The sequence below is a fragment of the Pleurodeles waltl genome, chromosome 6 (assembly GCF_031143425.1).
Source record: "Pleurodeles waltl isolate 20211129_DDA chromosome 6, aPleWal1.hap1.20221129, whole genome shotgun sequence".
In the NCBI taxonomy this organism is placed as follows: domain Eukaryota; kingdom Metazoa; phylum Chordata; class Amphibia; order Caudata; family Salamandridae; genus Pleurodeles; species Pleurodeles waltl.
Window position 1 is genome coordinate 1227054509 of NC_090445.1, and position 16188 is coordinate 1227070696.

The 16188-nt window shown below is 45.5% G+C and overlaps 1 protein-coding gene across 2 annotated transcripts in view; it reads right to left on the reverse strand.

Annotated features, from left to right (window-relative positions):
* The window catches only part of SEC24C (SEC24 homolog C, COPII coat complex component), a 1280009-nt gene that overhangs the window by 937369 nt on the left and 326452 nt on the right, over positions 1 to 16188 (reverse strand). For both annotated transcript variants that reach the window (XM_069240542.1, XM_069240541.1), the window contains one exon: positions 9673 to 9800. In XM_069240542.1, the coding sequence (XP_069096643.1) occupies positions 9673 to 9800 (128 nt within the window). The remainder of the gene's footprint in view (positions 1 to 9672; positions 9801 to 16188) is intronic.

Here is a 16188-nt window from a genome sequence, read left to right on the forward strand (position 1 = left end):
CACTGTAGGGGTACCATGCTCATGCACTGGTACCCTCACCTATGGTATAGTGCACCCTGCCTTAGGGCTGTAAGGCCTGCTAGAGGGGTGTCTTACCTATACTGCATAGGCAGTGAGAGGCTGGCATGGCACCCTGAGGGGAGTGCCATGTCGACTTACTCGTTTTGTCCTCACTAGCACACACAAGCTGGCAAGCAGTGTGTCTGTGCTGAGTGAGGGGTCTCCAGGGTGGCATAAGACATGCTGCAGCCCTTAGAGACCTTCCTTGGCATCAGGGCCCTTGGTACTAGAAGTACCAGTTACAAGGGACTTATCTGGATGCCAGGGTCTGCCAATTGTGGATACAAAAGTACAGGTTAGGAAAAGAACACTGGTGCTGGGGCCTGGTTAGCAGGCCTCAGCACACTTTCAATTGTAAACATAGCATCAGCAAAGGCAAAAAGTCAGGGGGCAACCATGCCAAGGAGGCATTTCCTTACATCTCTTATCAGAGAAAGTAGACTTGCAGGATTACTTGCTAAGTCCACGAAAACCAAGCTCACAATGATTCCTGTATGCCCTATACAATAAAATGTGGAAGCTTTCTAAAATGGAAGCAGCTGCACGTTTGAGGCAAATAGATAAGCAAAATATGGAAAAGGCTTTAGCTGTTGTCGTTCACAGCATGAATACTCTGTCCAACAGAATATACACATCTGATAACATAATATGTTCTGCGATTGATATAATTCAAAATGACATGCCTCTTTTAAAACATGGGCAAAGTCAGCTGCGTTCCATCATGTAGTTGGGTTGGACATTATAGATTCTGAAAAATGGCCGTGTCCCATGAAAATACATCAGCAGTAGTGACTTGTTTGCTGCTCTTAGTTTTCTCCAGGGAGCAACAGTTAATGGCTAAAAAGGAAGCAATTTACAACATGCTCAACATAGAAAAGTTAGAAAAGCTTCCATTCACCGTAGCAGACACACCATCAACAGTATGGGCTTGTACATGGCTTTATAAATCTGCCAATTTCCACCTTTCGCTTCACAAAATGTTTGAAACATTTTGCTGTGGGCAGAAACGAGCGGGTAGGAGACAGCTACATAAAAGAAAAGTGAGTTGCCTTTTGAGTTCAAATGTCTGAACAGCGAAACAGAGGTCTTTCTGAGCGGAAGCAAATGTGAGACTGTTAGTCATTCAATGATCTGCAAACAGGTGTCATTTCACAGCATTTACAATGCGGGGGTCGTGAACTTGGCATGCTTTCTAAAGGGTACTCCCGTCCCTTTGATTCGTCCAGCATTTCATATATTTTTGAAGGGAAGTTATGTGGTCCTGAACGATCAGAGCTGCTGCGGAAAGAGACCAGGAATTGCCTCCGCAATTTTAGTCTCTCAAATTATAACTTGTTGTGGACATGTTTTAAGGGCGGTTTCGGTGCTGTTGTTGCGTCTGAAGCCGGACTGGGATGTTGTTGTCTTCGAGGTACCGAGTGAGCTGAGCGTTGACGATTTTCTCGATGACCTTCGCCAGGAACGGGAGCAGAGAGATGGGCCAGAAGTTTTTCAGGTCCTTGGGGTCCGCCTTTGGTTTTTTGAGAAGGGCGTTGATTTCGGCGTGTTTCCAGCTGTCCGGGAATCTTGCAGTTTCTAAGGAGATGTTGATGGCTTTCCGTAGATGTGGTGCGATGGCCGTGTCTGCTTTGTTGAAGATGTGGAGTGGGCAGGGGTCTGATGGTGATCCGGAGTGGATGGAGTTCATGGTCTTGCGGGTTTCGTCGTCGCTGATGTTGGTCCAGGAAGTCAGTCGGCTGGAGCGGGTGGAGTTCGTGGTGGGTGGGGTAGGAGCGTCTGGAGTGTGAGGGGAGTTGAAGCTGTCGTGGATGTCTGTGATTTTACAGTGGAAGGCGGTTGCTAGGGCGTCGCAAAGTTCTTGGGAGGAGGTGATGTCGTTGACGGTGGTGTTGGGGTTGGAGAGTTCTTTTACGATGCTGAAAAGTTCTTTGCAGTCGTGGGCAGGTTTTGAAGGAGGATCTTTTTGCTAGCCTGATGAGTTGGTGGTGTTTGCGTGTGGCATCCTTGAGGGCCGTGTGGTTGTCTGGAGTGCGTTCGAGTAGCCATATTTGCTTGAGTTTTCGGCAGTGGTGTTTGGAGGCTTGGAGGTCGTCGGTAATCAGGTGGCTTTTTTGTTGATGTGGTTGTTGGAGGGTTTTCTGAGTGGAGCAAGGCGGTCGGCGCAGTCGGTGATCCATAGCTTGAGGTTGTGTGCTGCGATGTCAAGGTCTGTGGGGTTGACGGGCGGTTCCTGGGCTAGGGCGTTTATTAGTTGAAGTTCGGTGACTTTGCCCCATCGGCGGCGTGGTGGTTGTTCGGTGAGGTGGTGTTCTGTCTGTTTCTTGAAGGTGAAGTGAATGCAGTGGTGGTCGGTCCAGTAGAGTTCGGTGGTATGGTTGAAGGTGACGTGGTTGCTTGTGGAGAAGATGGGGTCAAGGGTGTGACCGGCTGTGTAGGTGGGTGTGTTGACGAGCTGTGTGAAGCAGAGGTTGGCGAAGTTTTCGGTAGGGTGGTTGAGTTGGTGTCATTGTTGTTTTCAAGGTGAAAGTTCAGGTCCCCGAGGAGGATGTAGTCCGTGGAGGCGAGTGCGTGGGTGCTGGCCAAGTCGCCGATGGCGTTGCTGTAGGGTGCCCTGGGTCCTGGGGGTCTACAGATGAGTGTTCCTCTGAGCGTGGTGTTTGGGTTGGTGCGGATTTGTAAGTGAAGGAGTTCGGTGGCGCTGAAGGAGTCGTCCGGGGTGGTTTTGACTTCGAGGGTGGCTTTGTGGACGATGGCTATGCCTCCTCCAATTCTGTTGGTGCGGTCTCTGCGAGCGACTTTGTATCCGTTCGAGATGGCTACGGTGATGTCAGGTGCTGAGGAGTCGTTCCACCAGGTTTCGGTTAGGAAGGCCACGTCCGGGGAGGTGGAGTCGAGCAGGTCCCAGACTTCGATGGCGTGCTTGTGTGCTGAGCGGGTGTTGAGGAGTATGCAATGGAGGTGGCTGGTCTTGATCCTTGGAGGTATGTGGGCTCTGTTGCAGGTGAAGCTGCAGTTGTGGCAGGAGAAGGGTCGGGAATGCTCTTTGGAGAGGCCTGGTAGCAGGTGGTGTCTCGGCTGGTGTTGAGTGCGCGGAGGGTGCCTGCGCTGTAGCAAATGCTGGCAGGGTGGCTGGCGCGGACGGGTGCTGACGGGCTTGCCTTTGGTGCGCCTTCGGCGCGCCCATGCCGCGGCTGGCATAAGAGGAGGGGAGGGTGGGAGTGGCAGCTGGGAGGAGGAGGGCCTGGCGAATGAGAGGGAGGGGGAGGGGCCGAAGGGGACGCAGCAGCGGGGGAAAAAGGCAACAAGGAACGGTGAGAAGGAGGGAGGGAGGCAGGAGGGGCCACAGGGGACACAGCGGCGGGAAAAAAAGGCAAAAGTAAACGTGAAAGGAGGTGGCGCGGAAGGCGGACCGGGGAGCGACCTGCCTGCAGAAGCAGGGTCAAAGATTGCTCCCTGCTAGCGCGCCGCGGCTGCCTTAAGAGGAGGGGAGGGTGGGAGTGGCAGATGCGAGGCGGGAGGGCCTGGCGAGTGAGAGGGCCTGGCGAATGAGAGGGCTGGGGGAGGGGCTGCAGGGGACGTATCGGCGGGGAAAAAAGGCAACAAGGAACGGTGAGAAGGAGGGGGGAGGCGGGAGGGGCCGCAGGGGACGCAGCGGCGGGGGAAAAAAGGCAACAAGGAACGGTGAGAAAGAGGGGGGAGGCGGGAGGGGCCGCAGGGGCGGGAAAAAAAGGCAAAAGGAAACAGGAAAGGAGGTGCACGGAAGGTGGAGCAGGGAGTGACCTGCCTGCAGAAGCAGGGTCAAAGGTTGCTACAATACAATCCCTATTAAATACCAACTTCCGCAATCACTTTGGAGAGTTTGTTTTCAGAATATTAAATGCCTCAAGCACTACTGGGATTGTTCATTTCTTCAAAGCTGTTGGGTCTGGATTTGTTTCCATCTTCCAGGCCGTCTTCGGAGTCATTTCACCAGCGATTCATTCACTCTTTTCAAGTGTGTTTGACGGCTTTCCTGTGACTTTGGCGCTGATTGGCGGGATACTGCTGCTGCTATTCTTGATACGCAGTGCATGCGCTTTCACAGCTAAGCAGAGTAATAAAGCTGCTACCACCAGCCCAGCTGTGCCATGATTGCATGGTATAGTTATTTGGTGCCCCATTGCTGGAAGAATTTGAGCATGATTGGTCACTGTCATTCTGACCAGCCCTGTGGTGCGTGCAACCTGTCTTTCATTGCAACTTGTGCCTCTGAGTGTCTACAGTCAGTATGTCTTGCTGTTCTGCCAGTACCTCCTGTGGACAAGGAACTGCTGATGTTCTCGATAAGCATTCATTCACGGTCGTGCAGCATGAGACTGAGGATGATTTGGGAGACCACTTATGAGCTACCGCTTGGGAACTATTTGGCTCCACCTAGCACTATGAATGATGCTGCCTTCGCTGGTGATACTGCGCTTGAGGCTTCTGTGCACTTCTGATCCAGAGATCCGTCTGCCAATCCTGTGATCCATCTGACGATGAGGAGTAATTCCTGCATGCGCTCCCATTTGATGACTTTGGAGACATTCTTCAAGATCACGATTATTGTTAAATGATTTGACCATTGGCCTCAAAGTTTTAAAAAGTGTGATGCCAAATTGCCTTATAAATTCAATTCACATTTGGCCTGCTGTGCTCGTCATGGTCGACATTTTATCTCCGTGTATGTTTTTAGCCTAGTTTTAATAAGATTTTAGCAGGTTTTTAGCTCAGAGCATTGTAGCTTGAACTCATGCACCCTCAATGGTGTGTCAGCATCCTTGTTCAGGCAACGGGGAGGGTGTGGTGAATCCAATTTAGTTTTTATTGGGCCTCAGGAGGTTAGCTTACAGGCCTGTGCCCTCATCACCTACTGACATTTAACCTACTTAGCGTGCTCTGTTTTAGCCTATTTATTTTATTATTTCTATTAAGATGGCGGTCATTGTTTATAGTTATAAAAATGTTTTGATTTGCATTATCAGTGCCACTCTGTGGAGGCATCACTGTTTGCATCATAATCAAGTGATGTACGCAGGTACTCACATCAAGTCCCTTTCTCACTTACGTGTGACAGGAACATAATGTATACTTGTTAGGAACTGTTTACATAATTGCTGCTATAAGTCTGCCTCCTTATCAATTGTTTGGAAACATGCCTGGTTCAGGGGTCCTACATGATCTGTATAAATACATCCTACACAGACAAGGCTATCAGAGGAATTACTTCCAGGTGCCATCTATGCTGCATGTCACCTGGCTTCAGAACTCAGCTCTCATATCACCTCGGAGTCTGACCTAGAGACCTCATTCCAAGGTAACGAGGGTTGGGGAGCGCTTCTCATGGACATGGTACTGGCAGATTTGGGTTATCACATCTAGCTCTCATTAGGTTAGAGATTAGGTTCTCTATGCTAGGAATTTTACATCTCATGTTTATTGCAAGATGGTGAGGGATTTTGTATTCACAACTCATCTTCACAATTGTGCTTCTTTTATTGTTTATCCTAATCATTGCAGCTCATGCATTTTACTGTACATTGCAATCTTTTCAATAAACCTATTGAAAACTGCCCTGCATCATCTTTGTTACCTGTGCATGACTGAGACTCGCCTACGAACAAAAGTGCTGTCATCCCTAAACCAGCAGGCTCGCCTAGGAACGAGAGTCTAACTCCGACAAGCTGAGCAACTGATACATAGCAAGAGAAAAGATGGAAAGCTTACAGGATCAGAGTTTACTATTTCACTTCAGCTCCAATCTCCAGGGACAGAGAGAGAGGAAGCAAAAAAGAGAAAGAGAGGAAGACCGAAAGAGACAGAAGGAGAAAGAAAGGGGAAGACAAAAAGAAAGCACAAGAGAAAGAATGAGAGAAGAAAGAAAAAGAATGAAAAATAACGAGCTAAAAAGATAGAAGAATGAAAGAAAAAGAAGGGGCGAAGAAAAAAAAGAGGACAGAATAAACAGAGGAAAGAAAGGAAAGAGACTGACAGATAGGGTTGTAAAGACAAAGCGCCCTTATGAGCGTATATTCTGTGTTCATGTGAGCTGCGGGTACGGTGTGGAGTTGCAGCAGGAGACAGGAAATGATAAACCTGGAATTTGCCCTGAGCTCACGTCGGGTAGAAAGCTTCCTGCTGCCACATAAGGCTCCGCAAACAAAGGCAACACTAATGTAATAAAGTAAAAACAAAACATTAGCACTGAAGGTACTACCTTGTGAGGGGATGTGTTCCTAATGAAAGGGATAAATACAGTCACTGTAAGTAAAGTTAGCTAGTGGTTTAAGTAGGTAGACCAATTGCCCCATTCTGTATGCCGTAGTTGGAAGAAGCAGAATTGTGAATGACTTAACAGACCAAAGGATTAAAATAGATGGCTGAATGCCCCTTTAAGTAAATATATTATACATATCCATTTAGTGAAACTTTATTTATTGGATGTTAACGCTCTAGCCAAACGCCTGCCTACATCCCTACACATACTCCTGCTTACATCCCAAGGCCAGTGGGGTCTATTAAAGCCTTAGAGCCTGTAGTAGTGGGCTACACCGGTCATTAAAGGCCTGCTCCAGCATTAAAGGCCCAAGCCTTCGGCTAGGGCCTTTAACAAGGGAGCGGGTTTTTAATTGCCCATATAGCCCGGCTACAAATTACTATAAGGCTATTAGAACATTCCACCACTAGACAGCACAATGTTCTAATAAATAAAACAAAGGCCTCATGGAGCCTGAGTGGATTACATCCCCCCAGGCTCCTTGCAGTGTTTGTTCACATAACAAAGAACATTAGAATGTTGAGGCTCCGTGCTTTTACCAACCATTAGAAGCCCGGAGCACTCCATTGCCTCGAATGGAGCTCCTAACATTCCAATATTCTAGTAACAAGTGGTGCATGTACTGTCAACACTTCAGAATGTGGTGCAAAAACACCTCAGTATATCACTCACGCTTGGTTACATTAGGATTTTCAGGCTAAAAACTAAACAAGTTTAGCCAACTCACGCTCTCCGGTCCCCTCCCACAGCTTAACATTTTTACAACAAAACAGGTCACATGATCATGTTATCGGACATTTACAACCTAGCAATCATTCCATCTCCTTGCTAAAATGCTTAGGACAGGTTACTACTGTAAATTATGTAGCTAACATGGTTAGGCTGGATTTCTAACAAGGTTGCAAAAACATCACCACCAGCTGCTAGCCCCAGTAATCTATTTCCATTCCACGCATGTCCCATACCCGGTACAGCCATGCCATGATCTATTGGTAGTCAGTCTCCTTTCTGCCCCAGAGATTCAAAAATTGATTATATTGCTGCACAGAGTAGTAAGGTAATCTGTCAGACACTGCACAATTTTAGAGGATAGGAAAGGCAGTCTGCCACACCCAGGATGATATGTGCTGGGATTCTGATAATTTAAACCCCAAGGATCGAATCAATATAATCAATGATTGACTTCCAGCATCACTTAAGTTCTGGGCAGTGCCACTGTGCTTGCGCTAGGTGAGGGAGGGACCCAGGATTGCCCCTTATTTCTCCAGTATAGCTTGCTTTTATTGGTATCCATTTATGTAATATGCTATGGCTATATTACCAATATGTCACAGTCTGTACCAAGTTTCTCGCTGTCATGCTGGAAGCCCCTAAACCTTTCCTGGCAAATATACTCCTTATTTGTAATTTTTTCCCCAATTTCAACCTCCCCCCCACAGTTGCCACCCTGTCCGCGCTTGATAAATCTCAAAGTTAATAAGCTTATACATTTCTGGGATGAGACTGCTTGCATGATTTAAATAAGAGCCAACACTTAAAGGAGGTCAGTATTTCCGCGCTACTTTTGGTCACTCAATTTCTTGTTTGGAGATAGTCTCTCAGATACGACGAGGCTGTTGCCATCTTTTACATGTTTAAACTAATTGATATCCTGGATACCTAGCTTATAGTTGTATGTCTTTCATTCTACATATTGGCTGTTCACGCTCAGAATTAAGTCAGGAATCCTAATAATGGGTGTAACAGCGAATGGGCATGTAAAAAGTCCATTCTAGATCATAACTGCGTCCTAGGTAGCCAGTTTGGCACTCATGATTGGGGAAAGAGCACAGACGCAAAGACAGCGAGTCTCCAGGTAGCCAAGGTTTTCCAAATGAGTCACCAGCAATTATCTGATTCACAAAGCACTAAGCCTTTTCAGTTGCTGTCCTCCCCTATTCTACCTTGTATCGAAGCTGAGCTGCATAATGGTAATTTGTTATATGAGGGACTTCCAGATCAAACAACCCCCATCCCCCCGCCCAATATTACCCTCTCCTAGGGCTACATCATGCGTTCGGGAAGCCTAGGTTACTTGCGCCCCCTATGAAATTGTGTGCTTTGAATATCTTTTAGGTGGTCGCAATGGGAGGGACTGAGATATGTAAAGAAAGCTGGATTTGGCTGACCGCCTCTTTGTTTGCAGGGCTTCTGCTCAGAATAGAAAATGTTGCTGCCTCCACACAGCTCTGTTCCTGTGACTGACACACACGCAAGCATAAGGACCTACTGACTTTGCTAACAACGCATGCGCAGCTACAAAAGAGGTCACATCATCACCCTTTTTATTTACTAATCAGAGATGGACCAGTAGATGAGAGAAAAAAAAAGGTAATTTACAAAAAAATTGTAATTGGAAATCAGGGAAAGGGTTAAATAGCGGAGATGGTAGGGAGAGACAGGCGAGTAGGAGAAATACTGGGGAGAAAGCACAAAGGTGAGAGAAAGCATTATGGATGGGGAAATTGAAGCACATGAGCGAAACACTAACATGGAGCATCGGGATGTATAGAAGAAGCATACGGAACAGGCAGTTTGAACCATATAAATGAGACCGATTGAAAACAGAAGCGCACATGTAAGGCTTGAAGAAAAAAACGGATCCTAAAAATAAACCACTTATGGAAGAAACTGTTCGGGGAAGTTGTAAAGAAGCTATGCTCCACGGAAGGGCCACTACATGCTGGAGAGAGTAAAACAAAGTCATAGAATATAAAGTAAACAAATGTGAGTGATAAAACAAAGACAATGGTAAGAAGTGGGTGGAATGCTTTCCCAGGTATGTCTTCAGCATGTCCCCAAGATGTCTTTGCAACTCGACAGCTGTGCTGCCTAGTAGGCTTAGATTTTAAGGAGACCAGAGACCATTATTTGAGACTTAGTTGTGGATTTCTGAAGACTAAATCAGTGCTTATAAGGAAAGTAGGTCTCAAAAGCTCAATTTGTACCGAAAAATCAAATGGAGGAAAAGGAACAAACGGTAGAAAGAAGCACAGAATAGACAACTTCAATTAAATGAAGACTACTTGGCTAGCTATTTCAATACAAAAATACACGTCACCACATTTTCCTATATCTTTTGTCAGTAAATATAAACTTTGCATCGCCATGTTACACAATAGTGCCAGCTTGCAACACACAGTGGCACGAAATATAAGCATCCTTAACATTCTGATTATCAGCTAATGGTGTTAATTTGTTTCAGTCCATTACAATGCAATCTCTCCAAATAAATAAAAATCCGTCTATCATACTGTTCACTGATACTTTCTTCTTACCTCGTCTGCTGGTAGGATGGCAAGTGGTTTGATGACAGCAGCAAGCGGCACTTGGGATTGCTTTGCCATGTCTGAGGTGGCAGGAAAGTTGTAAGAAGTGCATCTTATATAGCGGGGACTTGCATTACCTGAATCAGGACAAAAAGGCAAAGTAAAATATAGTTAGAAATAACTTAATACAAATGCTTACAAGGCCAATAGCTCAAACTGTATTCATTTTCTACCTTTTGATTACTGCCAAATATCCCAGGTGTAAGTAAACTTTTGTTTGGAAAAAGGGGCCATGCACTGAGTGCATGTCTGGTTTAGAGCGTAGTGCATTTGCTGCGAACATAAATTGTTTGTGGAAATAGGTTAGAGAGCCTTTTTGAGAGTAATGGTGTTGTTCCATTTTCTAGCTACGCCTTTGCAGCAGTTACTCACTACTTAACTTCTTGAGTTTCTTTTCAACACCCACTCTCTTTACATCTGCACTCTGTTCCTACTTTTTGCATCACCGGTCCTCTCTGTTTCTCTCCATCGGTCTTCACTTCTCTCTCTGCCAACTCACTACATGCAATGTGTTATATGAATAGTCAGTACCAGGAATTTAGTCAACAGCATATTTGATTCTGGGGCTCGCCGTTTAATAATTTTAACACAGTAAGTATGGTAACAAAACTCAAAGTATGCAAAAAGCTGTTGCCAAAAATGTAAAAAATTGATTTGGCTGTCATATATAACATGGATATCCATCAACCACTACAGCAAGGGAGTACTGGTCCCAGAAACCCTTGAGGACAACGAAGGGGAGGAAGGAGGAGACCCTGTCATCCTGGAGAGCTGTTAAGCACTTTTTATCTACCAACTGCACTGGAGACGGCTGGGTCAGTCTTTGCTCGCCATCGACTGGAGGAAGCCGGACCAGCACCCCCCCCCGTGTTTCGGGCATTTTTGGCTACACCATGAGCTTATCCTTTAGCTGTTAAGGTGCGATTGGCATCCTTACTGGGTTCACACAAAGACTTTTCCACTGCCTTTTACAATTATAGCTATTGTGATGACAGCTTGTTTGTGACTAAATACACACAGATCTTGATCGACAAGTGTGGGAAACTATTACATGGGCAAACGCAAGTTGGGGGCATCCAATTCAACTGAAGTTAAAAAAAAATTACCCTGGATGGCTTCATCGAGCAGACAGTGGGGGTCACAGATTAAGAAATACAGCTTGTGGAGCGGTGGCTCTCACACGCTGCCGACAGCATCGATCTGTACCCACATACTACCCTCATAGACTTATCTGCAGGAGGGGCTCAGTAGTAGCCCTGAATGTAATTTAACTAATAGTCAACTCCACCTATCTCAACCTGGTCGTCGCAAATGGCTTCTGATTTTGCCTCCTGCGGCCAAGTTCACCCCCTGCTAAACAAGAAACGAAGGAAACATATAAGACCAAGGGATATTGTGGCAGACCAATCACTGTTGCAACTTTGTTACTCTCCTCGCTTCCTCAACAGCTCCCTGATGGCAATGATGTTTCTACTCGGATGTGTGATTTATTCAGATCTATTTTATCTGCCTGCCTCCTTCCAATACTTGACCGTCTAGCAGCTGCTGAAAGCAAAGGTCACAGATTATGGGACCAGGGATTGTAGTATGTAGTAGGGGAAATTCTGATACCACTTTTGAAAGTACAGCCAACAGGCATGATTATCCATAGGAATTATAAAGGCCACACTGTGCACCTGCACTTTTTCCCGCCAAATGCAACCTGTACCATTACCTGAGGCGCCCTCAGCTAAATGACGTCCCTAGCTTCCTAACCAATTCCAACCTTCGGCTGACTGTTTAAACAATCCAGCCCTGGATAGTACTAGGGGTAGCACGTCTGTGTGTCAATTTCCACCAGCAGCATGCCTTTATATTGTTATTCTAATGTCCCAAGACTCCGACCCCAGGTGACAGAGTACCAAACAGTTAATGAGTAATGCCACTCATTGGTTACACTTCAAGTTTGACGCAAAGCCTATTTGTTTTACAAACTATTGTTTTCCCGACAAGTAGAATGGGTGGCCCATGGCCAAGAAGTATGGGTTGGTGGTGGGGGTGGGGGAGGACTACCCCATAGCAAAGCCACCGTTGGTATCATCCCACTCAGATAAAAGGGTTACGATGCTGAGTTGGAATATAGCAGGGATTGCTGCTAAACCTCGAGAGAAGAACTGGGTGGATTTCATCACTCCATATGACAGTTATACTACAGGAGACATGGACCCCAAATGATATATTATGTGATGGTTTTATTTATTTCTCTGGCCCTACCTCACCCTCTGGGGATGGAAAAGGAACATGCAGGGTTATCCGATTGGTTTAAAACCACCCCTGATTGTTCTATACTGCACATCCCTACAAACAATGGGATAATCTAGCCTTTCTATCTAAAATGGTCTAAAGCTGAAAGTTTTGCTCTTATCAATTTTTAGACAGATTCTTTTTCTACAGATAACCTTAATTTTACATATTTTTGATTTTACTGGTGACTTTCAGCACAGTCCCACCAATAGAAATACTGGCATGAACACATCCCTGCAGAGACCAATACAAAACTTGGGATACATGGCAGAAGGTCCAGGAGAATATATACTCAAATCTGACTCCCCTGACATCATTGCTGGTACCAGGGACAACAAAAGGATTATTCTGCAACCCCATCTGCTGAAATTATACCACAGCAATGTGTCTGAACGGGTTGCACTGCAATGCTGAACGATTTTACTTTTAATAGAGGGGTGGGTACTTAAAAAATTGATTACATTTTGTTCCAGAAGGAATTTTCTTTCCTACGTTGTGGAAGGGGTTGTCTGTCCCAGTATTTAGAGCGACCACGATTTACCCTCTATTACCTTTGAATGTCTTGAGAATTGCGCTTGGGACATTGCTGTAGGGAGGATGAACGTCCACCCTATGGAAGACAGATAAGGCTATTATGGAGGATTGCTAGTCTGATCAATCAATGTCGAGCTTAGGCTTTGTGCCGATCACTTGGGTAGGTTGTAGGACTGTCTTAATCTGATTCGAGGCTCAACCTGCACTGTGGAAGGAACCATATGTTGAGATCGTGCTCAATGCTTGGGATAGAGGTTTTATTGACAATATTTAGGCTTGGCCAGATTAGGAGGCTGTTCATTTCCTTTGGGCTACTTTGACCCTAAAACCATTCTTGTCTGTCATGCCATCACAGTTATACTAAAAGGCTCTTAAACCTGTTTCTTAAAGGGGCCTTGGTGACCAGACATATCACAGCACTAGATGCTTCCCATATAAGAGTAATGGGTAGGTGTTACTTTCCTTAAAAGTATTCTGTTTTTATTTTCTCTACGTGGACAGTTATTTATTACTCTGTAGTTTTTGTATTTGCGATGCTGTGATTTTAATTTTATTGTATTGGTGGCCCTGAACACTGTAAACATAGCAGACAGATACTTGAAGTTTTTGTTATCAGGTAACTGTTGAGTTAGTCCCCCGATTGAACAGTGTAATTATTATTTTGCACACAGTATTGCACCACATAATGCTGGTTTGTGTGCAATGTGTCTTACATTGACGTTTTTGTTATACTTTTATGGTTCACTATGACTAAAGTAAAGTAAGACATACTGGCATGTGGCTGAGGACGTGATAAGACATGCACAGAGCCCTACCCACTAACTGTCTCTCACTCTGCACTGTCTTTTTGCACCTGTTCTCTTTACACCCGTGTTCTCCACGTTTTTCCTTCACTTCCTGGGCTCTGTTCTCTTCTCCATGCACCAGTTTCACTCCTTTTATATATTTAATAGAGCACAAAGACCAGAAGCGTTTAAGAGCACTTAACATAGAACAAGAGGACAAGAAAGGAATACGATACCCTGTAAGCATCTGTTTGTGGCATGCAGTATTGTAGATTCACATGCTCTGCACACTCCTGTCATCTAGTGTTGGGTCCTGAGTTGTGCAAGCTGTTTTTCTTCGAAGAAGTCTTTCGAGTCACAACATTGAGTGATATTGCACATGGGCATCGATCCATTGCTAGATTGTTTTACCGCAGGCAGGTTAGAATGGAGTGTAATGTATGTGTAAGTAATGCGATCATGCTAAATGAAAATGTATAATGTGACTCCAATAGCCACAGGCATCCAGGAGGAGGGAGGGTGCACGTGAAATCACAGCTCTACATGCCACAAACAGATGCTAACAGGATAAGTAACATTCTGTTCGATGGCAGGTGTGGCTGTAGATACACATGCTCTGCACAGATTCCTCCTTAGAAGCAGTGGCCAGCCTGTGGGTGTTGGACAGTTTGAATAAGAGTACGTACTCCTGCCTGTCCTACAATGGCTTGTTGGCGTGCTAGAAAATCCACACACTAAGTTTTGGTGAGGGTCTGTCGTGTGGACCTTGTAGCTGCCTTACGAATGCTAGCTATGGGAATGTTTCCTAAAAGGCCATGGTTGCTCCTTTATACGAGTGGAGTGTGCTCTGTGAAAAGCAGGTAAAGGTCTTTTGGCTTTCAGGTAGCAAGTTTGAATACATTTGACTATCCATCTGGCTAGGCCTGCTCTGGATATGGGGTTGACGTTATGATGTGGTGAAAAAACTACAGTTTAAATTTTCTGAAAGTTTGTATTCTATCTATGTAGAACATAAGTGTTCTTTTGACATCTAGTGTATGAAGAGCTCTTTCAGCAGCTGAATCTGGTTGAGGTGAAAAAAACGGCAACTCAATGGATTAGTTAAGGTGAAATTGAGAGACTATTTTTGGTAGGTATTTAGAGTTGGAGCGAAGAACCACTTTCTCTCTATGTATTTGGAAAAAGGGGTTTTCTATGGTTAAAGCCTGGAACTCACAAACATGCCTGAGTAAGGTAATGACAACTAAGAATACCACTTTCCATGAACGAAAATAAAGGGGGCATACGTGTAGGGGGCTCAAATGGGGGGCCCATGAGTTTGGTGAGAATGATAAGGTTCCAGGGGCTGCTGGACGAACCCTTGGTGGAATAGCTCGTTTGAGTAGTTCCATGAAGGCTTAGATGACTGGAATCTTGAGAAGTGAGAGATGACTGTTTTGGAGGTAGGCAGCCACTGCAAGCAAGTGTAACCATATGGAAGTGTATGCTAAACTTGCTTTCTATAAGAGATGCAGGTAGCAGACACCGTCTTACACCATGGCTTTCCGAGGATCAATTTGTTTGGATTGACAATAGCAAACAAAGCACTTCCATTTTGCAGCCTAACAGGCTCTAGTGGTGGGTCTGCGTGCTTCCTTGAGAAAATCTATACATTCTGGTGGTAAGTCAAGGTAGCCAAACTATGACCTCAGGAGCCAAATTGCGAGGTAGAGATTTTTCAGGTCTGGGTATCTGATTTCTCCTTGATTTTGAATGAGAAGTTCCAGCCTGTTGGGAAGCTTCTTGTTTTGAACTACAGAGAGATCTAGGAGTGTTGTGAACTAAGGGTGACGCGCCAATGGGGAAGCTACTAGGATTATTGTAAGAGAAGTTTGCCTGAACTTCTGAACCAAGAAGCAAAGAACTGGGTGAGGTGGAAAAGCGTAGGCAAATATCCCAGACCAAATCATCCATAAGGCGTTGCCATTGGATAGTGGGTGTGGGTGTCTGGAAGCAAAGTTTGGGCATTTGGCGTTTTCTGCTGTGACAAAAAGGTCTATCTGAGGAAACTATCACTTTGGAAATATGGTAAGAGGACTTGTGGGTGGAGTTCTCATTTGTGAACTTGTTGCTGCATCCTACTGAGCAGGGCTGCAGTCGTCTGCTCCCAGAGGGTATTCCTCCGACAGGTGAGCGATGTGGTGAAGAGCCCACTTCCATATGGTCTTAGACAGATGTTATAGTTGTGTTGACTGTTTTTGTGGGCAATACATGGCTGTCATGTTGTCCATCCTTGTGAGGCAGGTGATGAAGTAAAGCTTTCAGTGCTAGGTAGGCTGCCTGAAGCTCTAGGAAGCTGATGTATAAAGATTCACACCTGGCATCCCAAACATCTTATATTGCTAGGTCTTGGAGGCGAGCAACCCAACCCCTCTGTGACGCGTCCATGGTGATAATGATGTGGGGAATACGGTCTGGAAAAGGCAGCCCTTTCAACAGGTTGGTGGTTTTTACCATTGCAGAGGACTGAGTGTGGCGGTCTAGCAACACTAAATCCTCCAACTGACCCTGTGACTAAGACCACTGACGAGCCAGGCACTGCTGCATGGGACACAGGTGTAATCATGCATGGGAAACTATGGCAACGCAGAACGGCATCAGCCCTAGTAGACGCATCACGGTCCTCACTGTGAGAGTCTGGTTTATCTGGAACTGGGGTAAGATTGCCTGAAAGTTCTGAATCCAAGCAGGATTGGGGTATGCTAAGCCTAACTGTGTGTTTAAGATTGTTCCCAAGTAAGGTTGAACCTGTAGAGCTTGGAGGTGAGACTTGGGGAGGATAAGTCAATCGGCGAAGTAGGGAAATACATTAACATTTTGTCTT